The 9,812-nt window shown below is 37.9% G+C and overlaps 1 protein-coding gene across 3 annotated transcripts in view; it reads right to left on the bottom strand.

Annotated features, from left to right (window-relative positions):
• Positions 1-5,454: 5,454 nt before the first annotated feature.
• The window catches only part of LOC107223843 (beta-1,4-N-acetylgalactosaminyltransferase bre-4), a 97,302-nt gene continuing 92,944 nt past the window's right edge, over positions 5,455-9,812 (bottom strand). For all 3 annotated transcript variants that reach the window (XM_015663660.2, XM_015663659.2, XM_046730646.1), the window contains one exon: positions 5,455-9,774. In XM_015663660.2, the coding sequence (XP_015519146.1) occupies positions 9,636-9,774 (139 nt within the window). In that variant the 3' untranslated portion in view covers positions 5,455-9,635. The remainder of the gene's footprint in view (positions 9,775-9,812) is intronic.

Here is a 9,812-nt window from a genome sequence, read left to right as displayed (position 1 = left end):
AATTGATCAGATAGGGGTCATTCAAATCGAATCTGAGACCAAAAGTTTTTTGCCCAAAAAAAAAGTAAGGCTAACCCCTTTCCATTTTTGGCGAAAATTTTCGCGATTTTGAAAAGTGCTGAAATCAATCAATTGCAGCACTATTTGTACGTAATTTTGCGGGAGAAATCGATTGGGCGCAGTCCCAATACGCTGCGATCAACGCATCAAAAGTTACAGCCGAAAAACCAGAACCTGAATTTTCGACATTTTTCAGCATGTGTTTTTCGTTCGCCATTTCTCTCCTGTTGGTCCTACGCTCTTTTCGCTGCGATTTCTGGGTTCCTAAGGGTCCAATTAATCAGATAGGGGTCATTCAAATCGAATCTGAGACCAAAAGTTTTTTGCCCCAAAAAAAAGTAAGGCTAACCCCTTTCCATTTTTGGCGAAAATTTTCACGATTTTGGAAAGTGCTGGAATCAAATAATTGTGGCACTATTCCAACGTGGTTTTGCGAGAGAAATCGATTGGGCGCAGTCCCAATACGCTGCGATCAACGCATCAAAAGTTACAGCCGAAAAACCAGAACCTGAATTTTCGACATTTTTCAGCATGTGTTTTTCGTTCGCCATTTCTCTCCTGTTGGTCCTACGCTCTTTTCGCTGCGATTTCTGGGTTCCTAAGGGTCCAATTGATCAGATAAGGGTCATTCAAATCGAATCTGAGACCAAAATTTTTTTCCCAAAAAAAAAAGTAAGGCTAACCCCTTACCATTTTTGGCGAAAATTTTCGCGATTTTGAAAAGTGCTGGAATCAATTAATTGCAGCACTATTCCGTCGTGATTTTGCGGGAGAAATCGATTGGGCGCAGTCCTAATACGCTGCGATCAACGCATCAAAAGTTACAGCCGAAAAACCAGAACCTGAATTTCCGACATTTTTCAGCACGTGTTTTTCGCTCGCCATTTCTCTCCTGTTGGTCCTACGCTCTTTTCGCTGCGATTTCTGGGTTCCTAAGGGTCCGATCGATCAGATAAGGGTCTTTCAAATCGAATCTGAGACCAAAAGTTTTTTGCCCCAAAAAAAAGTAAAGCTAACCCCTTTCCATTTTCGGCGAAAATTTTCGCGATTTTGAAAAGTGCTGGAATCAATTAATTGTGGCACTATTCGTACGTAATTTTGCGAGAGAAATCGATTGGGCGCAGTCCCAATACGCTGCGATCAACGCATCAAAAGTTACAGCCAAAAAACCAGAACCTGAATTTTCGACATTTTTCAGCATTAGGTTTTCGCTCGCCATTTCTCTCCTGTTGGTCCTACGCTCTTTTCGCTGCGATTTCCGGGTTCCTTAGGGTCCAATTGATCAGATAAGGGTCATTCAAATCGAATCTGAGACCAAAAGTTTTTTGCCCCAAAAAAAAGTAAGGCTAACCCCTTTCCATTTTTGGCGAAAATTCTCGCGATTTTGAAAAGTGCCGAAATCAATTAATTGCAGCACTAATCGAACGTAATTTCGCGAGAGAAATCGATTGGGCGCAGTCCCAATACGCTGCGATCAACGCATCAAAAGTTACAGCCAAAAAACCAGAGCCTGAATTTTCGACATTTTTCAGCATGAGGTTTTCGCTCGCCATTTCTCTCCTGTTGGTCCTACGCTTTTTTCGCTGCGAATTCCGGGTTTCTAAGGGTCCAATTGATCAGATAAGGGTCATTCAAATCGAATCTGAGACCAAAAGTTTTTTGCCCCAAAAAAAAGTAAGGCTAACCCCTTTCCATTTTTGGCGAAAATTCTCGCGATTTTGAAAAGTGCCGAAATCAAATAATTGCAGCACTAATCGAACGTAATTTCGCAAGAGAAATCGATTGGGCGCAGTCCCAATACGCTGCGATCAACGCATCAAAAGTTACAGCCGAAAAACCAGAACCTGAATTTTCGACATTTTTCAGCATGTGTTTTTCGTTCGCCATTTCTCTCCTGTTGGTCCTACGCTCTTTTCGCTGCGATTTCCGGGTTTCTAAGGGTCCAATTGATCAGATAAGGGTCATTCAAATCAAATCTGAGACCGAAAGTTCTTTGCCCAAAAAAAAAGTAACACTAACCCCTTTCCATTTTTGGCGAAAATTTTCGCGATTTTGAAAAGTGCTGGAATCAATTAATTGTGGCACTATTCGTACGTAATTTTGCGAGAGAAATCGATTGGGCGCAGTCCCAATACGCTGCGATCAACGCATTAAAAGTTACAGCCGAAAAACCAGAACCTGAATTTTCAACATTTTTCAGCATGTGTTTTTCGCTCGCCATTTCTCTCCTGTTGGTCCTACGCTCTTTTCGCTGCGATTTCTGGGCTTCTAAGGGTCCAATTGATCAGATAAGGGTCTTTCAAATCGAATCTGAGACCAAAAGTTTTTTGCCCCAAAAAAAAGTAAGGCTAACCCCTTTCCATTTTTGGCGAAAATTCTCGCGATTTTGAAAAGTGCCGAAATCAATTAATTGCAGCACTCATCGAACGTAATTTCGCGAGAGAAATCGATTGGGCGCAGTCTCAATACGCTGCGATCAACGCATCAAAAGTTACAGCCAAAAAACCAGAGCCTGAATTTTCGACATTTTTCAGCATGAGGTTTTCGCTCGCCATTTCTCTCCTGTTGGTCCTACGCTCTTTTCGCTGCGATTTCCGGGTTTCTAAGGGTCCAATTGATCAGATAAGGGTCATTCAAATCGAATCTGAGACCAAAAGTTCTTTGCCCAAAAAAAAAGTAACACTAACCCCTTTCCATTTTTGGCGAAAATTTTCGCGATTTTGAAAAGTGCTGGAATCAATTAATTGTGGCACTATTCGTACGTAATTTTGCGAGAGAAATCGATTGGGCGCAGTCCCAATACGCTGCGATCAACGCATCAAAAGTTACAGCCGAAAAACCAGAACCTGAATTTTCGACATTTTTCAGCATGTGTTTTTCGCTCGCCATTTCTCTCCTGTTGGTCCTACGCTCTTTTCGCTGCGATTTCTGGGCTTCTAAGGGTCCAATTGATCAGATAAGGGTCTTTCAAATCGAATCTGAGACCAAAAGTTTTTTGCCCCAAAAAAAAGTAAGGCTAACCCCTTTCCATTTTTGGCGAAAATTTTCGCGATTTTGAAAAGTGCTGAAATCAATCAATTGCAGCACTATTTGTACGTAATTTTGCGGGAGAAATCGATTGGGCGCAGTCCCAATACGCTGCGATCAACGCATCAAAAGATACAGCCAAAAAACCAGAACCTGAATTTTCGACATTTTTCAGCATGTGGTTTTCGCTCGCCATTTCTCTCCTGTTGATCCTACGCTCTTTTCGCTGCGATTTCTGGGTCCCTAAGGGTCCAATTGATCAGATAAGGGTCATTCAAATCGAATCTGAGACCAAAAGTTTTTTGCCCCAAAAAAAAGTAAGGCTAACCCCTTTCCATTTTTGGCGAAAATTTTCGCGATTTTGAAAAGTGCTGGAATCAATTAATTGTGGCACTATTCCGACGTGATTTTGCGAGAGAAATCGATTGGGCGCAGTCCCAAAACGCTGCGATCAACGCATCAAAAGTTACAGCCGAAAAACCAGAACCTGAATTTCCGACATTTTTCAGCATGTGTTTTTCGCTCGCCATTTCTCTCCTGTTGGTCCTACGCTCTTTTCGCTGCGATTCCTGGGTTCCTAAGGGTCCAATTGATCAGATAAGGGTCTTTCAAATCGAATCTGAGACCAAAAGTTTTTTGCCCCAAAAAAAAGTAAGGCTAACCCCTTTCCATTTTCGGCGAAAATTTTCGCGATTTTGAAAAGTGCTGGAATCAATTAATTGTGGCACTATTTGTACGTACTTTTGCGGGAGAAATCGATTGGGCGCAGTCCCAATACGCTGCGATCAACGCATCAAAAGTTACAGCCGAAAAACCAGAACCTGAATTTTCGACATTTTTCAGCATGTGGTTTTCGCTCGCCATTTCTCTCCTGTTGATCCTACGCTCTTTTCGCTGCGATTTCTGGGTCCCTAAGGGTCTAATTGATCAGATAAGGGTCATTCAAATCGAATCTGAGACCAAAAGTTTTTTGCCCCAAAAAAAAGTAAGGCTAACCCCTTTCCATTTTTGGCGAAAATTTTCACGATTTTGGAAAGTGCTGGAATCAATTAATTGTGGCACTATTCCAACGTGATTTTGCGAGAGAAATCGATTGGTCGCAGTCCCAATACGCTGCGATCAACGCATCAAAAGTTACAGCCGAAAAACCAGAACCTGAATTTTTGACATTTTTCAGCATGAGGTTTTCGCTCGCCATTTCTCTCCTGTTGGTCCTACGCTCTTTTCGCTGCGATTTCTGGGTTCCTTAGGGTTTAATTGATCAGATAAGGGTCATTCAAATCGAATCTGAGACCAAAATTTTTTTCCCAAAAAAAAAAGTAAGGCTAACCCCTTACCATTTTTGGCGAAAATTTTCGCGATTTCGAAAAGTGCTGAAATCCATTAACTGCAGCACTATTCGTACGTAATTTTGCGAGAGAAATCGATTGGGCGCAGTCTCAATACGCTGCGATCAACGTATCGAAAGTTACAGCCAAAAACGAAAATCTGTGTTTTTGACATTTTTCGGCGGGTGCTTTTTTCCTCGTATCTTTTCTCCTGTTGATCCCACGCTACTTTCGCTTCGTTTTCTGAGTTTCAGAGGGTCTGATTAGTTAGGAAAGTGTCTACAAATTGAATCTGAGACCTCAAATTTTTGGTCGAAAAATGAAGAAAAAGTAAGGCTAACCCCTTCGCATTTTCGGCGAAAATTTTCGCGTCTTCGAAAAGTGCCTGAATCAATCAATTGTAGCACTATTCCGACGTGATTTTGCGAGAGAAATCGATTGGTTGCAGTCTTAATACGCCGCGATCAACGCATCAAAAGTTGGAGCCAAATAACGAGAACCTGTGTTTTCGACATTTTTCAGCAGGTGCTTTGTCCTCCGCAACATCTCTACTGTTGATTCCACGCTCTTTTCGCTGCGTTTTCTGAGTTTTTGAGGGTCCAATTAGTCAGGTGAGGGTCATTCAAATCAAATCCGGGACCGAAAATTTTCGCCTCAAAAAACGAAGAAATAGTAACGCTAACCCCTTTGCATGTTAGGCGAAAATTATCGCGATTCCAAAAACTGCCGGAATTCACTTCTACCTCTGTTTAAATAATTACATGGTTCCGAGTCAATGTATCCATAAAAAATTTTTTTCAAATGATAAAGTAAATGCCGAGGCGCTTCCGATTGCTTGACTTATGTGATGATAGATTTTATGTTTGTATGTAGCCAAAATTCTAGTGATTTGTATTTATGTTTCTTGTTTTTCTAAACAGCTTAAATTCGATTCTGGTTAGGACTATTATAAGTCGTGAGAATTGGCTATATGCGAGCGAATTGGTGTAGAGGTCTCATATATAGACGAGACGTGGATAGGAATTCACGAGGTAAGTCATACTGGTTTATCATTTATTTCTTGAACCAGGATACTTTGATACAGTATAACTATTAATATCGGTAAATAAAACTACTGTCTTTCTTTGTGAACTTGCCTTCTGATTAACAAGGAGATTATCAGACCTCAGAATCACAGATTTCGCTCAAACTCCTAGGGTTGTTTCTTTGGACCAAAATGTGAAACTTCTGACGTGTAGTTGTATCCATTGGGTTGTCGTTCGCTAGATTTACAATATATCAGGCAGTCGAAAATGCGCAATTCATACTTCACTACGGCTTCGAAATAATAATATTTCTGTTTACACTTGAATCTATGAGAACGTGTCTGCGAAACTTCAAAAGGACAATGAAGATTAATATTTCAGGCGACAATACACAACAGGCTATTTCATTTACGAAAATACAATCAATTTTAAGCCAAGTGAAGAACGGCTCAATGCATGAAACTACATATCAGAAGCCCCATATTTCGAGGCAAAGAAACACCCCCAGAAGTTTCAGCAAAATTCGTGATCCGGAGGTCTGATTCTCGCCTTGTAAGGCACAAGAAATTAACAACCTTATTTTCCCTTCAGTGACCGGGGCGATATTTGCACCATTTTAATTTAAGCAACAGTCATGATATCCTGTTGATCGATATCCTCCTCTTGTCAAGTTTCAGGAAAATGACTTATACGTGGCAAGGAATATTTGAAATATTAAGCGAGGGCATGATTCTCTGTCGCGAAATTCGTAGTATGGAATAAGTAAAATATTTTCACTTATGTCAGATTAGATTTATCGACAGTGCTTCGTGCATACAAGGGGAAAATGGTGTTAATTTGTTGTTTTTACGTTTTTGTTCTGCTGGCTCTCGAATTCTAATGGTACTTATGTATATACGTATTGTATAATAATTACTTGGTTGCTATTTTATTATAATAATTCTGGATATTATTCACCTTTTTCTAGTGAGTAGTATACACCTGTGGCGACTGAACAAATAGGAAGTACTGCCGTGGTATTATATTCTTGTAAACCAAATTAATTAAATTCAGGTGAAAACATGTTGAACAATTTCGAGATACAATAAACTATCTTCTAAATGGTTTTGGTAATTGATTTGAATTTTGAGGCGTCGCATTGTATTATACGATTATAACTTATTTCTTGTACTTCCAGTTTCTGCGCAATTTTCATTTGTGTAGGTAAACACAATTTCTGTTATGCGGGTCTTAAGAACCATTATAAATACATAGAGACGTACGGCAGTTTTGACTATGGCATTCTTTGTTATTCTTTTTACGCTAAGACTCATTGCAATAGAACAAACATACATAGACCATTTGAGTCGTGGTGTAGCTAATCTAATTATTACATACAAAATTACAGCCCAATTAAGTTTGAATTTTTTACTATTGTGTAAAATTAATCAGACACTGATCTTAGAAATATAAAAATGTTTTTGAAAATTAATTCTGGTTCGAATTCTGTTATTGAAATATACTTTTTTTTTTTATGCGAAAAGAAGTATGAAGTATTGAAGTCCCATGAACGTTGGAAATTAGAGTAGAAAATTTGTTGCCAGAGACATTTTGCTCATTACAGCGGAGTTGGAAATAAACTCATATATGCTTGATCACGTGCAATGCTTCTATAAATACAGTTCCATTTTTGAATAAAATTAGACCTTGGTAATTGAAATTAAATATGCATCCAATCTTACGGTTGCTACAAGTATGTGCGAAAGAAAAAACTATCGATATTCGTATTTTCACAAACCAACGATCAGTGTCTAATTATTATTGATATAATCTGAAGAAAGTTTTGTTGAGCGCAAGACTCATTTTTTCTCAAAGCTGTGGAAAGTATCGTTTTTTCTTTAGAAGTACATTTTAACTTGAGTCACAAAATTGAATTTCGAATAAACGCAATGATTAGTTAGGCTGTAGCGGCGCCCTCATGTCCGTCTGAATTCTGTGAATGATTTTAAGCGTAGGTTTCATTTATGATTCAATGCTGCAATGAACGAGGGTCGGTATATTGTGTTTTCTTCAGATTATCCAGTATTATACTGACAAAAAATTGATATATTATGTAATCCATAAATGAAAAATATTGGGCCTCCTTTTGAAAATATCTCAAGGGGGATAAACTTTTTGTATTAACACTGCTGCAGTGCTGTCAGGTTATAATTATACGAGAGATTCAAGATGAGATAATAATAATGTCAATAATAATTAAATCACCGTAAATTTCTTTCTTCAAATTCTTTTACTTCGTTTTTTGTTCTTTTCTATACATCAATATTCTCGACTTATTCGGACTTATTAATCAAGTGCAGTATTCACAGCCCATCCTCGCACTTAAATTTTAAGTATCGCTCAACCGACCAACAAACTATATCTCTAGGCTAACTCATTTTCGGAGTAATTTCTTGTTACAGAATATCTCGAGGCATCAGCGGCATTACAGCGAATTGGCCAACTGGGTGCAGGATGTGAAATTGAATTCGAAAATATGATCTATATATTGCATACTACGTCAAGTGATTGTTCGAAAAGACACACATAATCTTGAACAATCCGCTCTATTGCCGCTTGAAACTGATACGGGAATGAATACCCGTATACAGTAAAAGAATTGATAATTCCTCTGAAAGGAATAATCCGCGCGAATTTCAAAAAACGCTACAGCTTATTGAGCGTATGTTACATTTTTTTCTATAACAGTCTTAGCATTCTAGTAAGATCTATTTATAAGAATACATCGCGCACCGCAAAGTGTCCTTCAGGTGTTTTCAACAATGATTTAAATAGTAATTTTAATAATATTAATAATAATAATATACTGATAAAAATAAAATGTGACAAGGTTTATTAACATTTTTTTCCCTTCCTCTAAAACCTGTGTCTTACGCTGAAATATACATCGTTGCATCTATATTCACGAGAAATAATCATCAATAAATAAATGTATCTTCTAAAATTACGATATTTCACTGAGCGTCTTTTTTTATATCAATATCTCAAATACCACATCTGTAGTTGTGTTTATTCGGAGATCTTTCTTTCTGTACATGGTACGTATAACAAAAAGTCGTATTGATCGTTTGGAAATTATAGTGGAAAAATATTTTACAGTAAACGAGGAGATAACAATTGCAAATCGATTTTACACCTCTCTCATGACACATAATATTTTCAGGTATATTTGGCACGTGTGTGTATTACATCGGAATCGTGAATGACGAAAATAATTTGGATATGATTTATGAGTATAAGTTTCGTCAGTTATTATCTAGCAAATGTTACGAATCCTATTTTAAAACTTGTTCGAGATTCTATCTGGATGACAAAACTTACGGAATGACTCAAAGGTTTGTTTTTTGTTTTTATTTTTTCACATAGACGTATGCTAGAAATCGTTCAATGACGTTAATATCAAATGGTGGAAAAGAGAACGAGCACAAGAAAAAAAAATACATCAAAACAGTAATCGTGATAAAAAAAAAAAAAAAAAAATAACACATACAAAACACATTAATAATAAATAATGCGGAAAGCGTAAAACCTATTCCTAATACGGCAGAATAAGGATAAATATACACAAAATTATTACGTGAATCGGTAAGTAACTTGTCAGAAATCGGCGAAAGTTATACATAGTCCAGACGATGGCATTAAAAAAAGATCTAAAAACTTAAAACTACATTTAATAATTGTATCTTGGTAGTTTACTTTTTGCCCTCTACGAATGAGTTTCAAGATCTTAAGCTAGCTTCAACTAAATACATATACCACGTTGATAAAAAAAAAAAAAAAATAATGAAATTGGCCGCTCTCATTTCGGAACGATTTATCTTCAATGTACAAAGACGTTTACGGTGTCAAATTATGCAGGAAAACAAGACTGCTTTCGCTTACGCGAATTGTGTACATATATGTGTCTGCATGCGTATACATATATATACACATACGCACATACATATATTACTAAGTATATCTGCAATTGATCTTGCAAGAGGAAAAAATTCAGTGTAAATGCACTTCACTATTATCATTTTTAACGCATCCATACCATATGTGGTGAGTCACGTAACATACACACAGACACATGGGGAGGCACACACTCGCACCGCAAGACTCTTATCCCAGCGAATGAGTCCGGGTTCAACGATTAGCCGATCCAAGGCAGCCATCAGCTGGGCTGAGGGGGAGTAAGTTTCACCAAAAGCCATGTGTAAAGTTGTAACTTTTTCTTATCCGCCAATTCGTACTGAAGATTGGTAAGACCGTCGGTTGCAAATCTCTTCTTCCCGCTCTTCAGGAACTCGTACCTTGACAAATGAAAAGAAGGTAAATAAATCGCTCATTC

This window comes from Neodiprion lecontei, chromosome 1 (genome assembly GCF_021901455.1).
Source record: "Neodiprion lecontei isolate iyNeoLeco1 chromosome 1, iyNeoLeco1.1, whole genome shotgun sequence".
NCBI lineage: Eukaryota > Metazoa > Arthropoda > Insecta > Hymenoptera > Diprionidae > Neodiprion > Neodiprion lecontei.
Note: the sequence above shows the minus strand (reverse complement) of the source record. Positions and strands in the feature narration are given on the sequence as shown.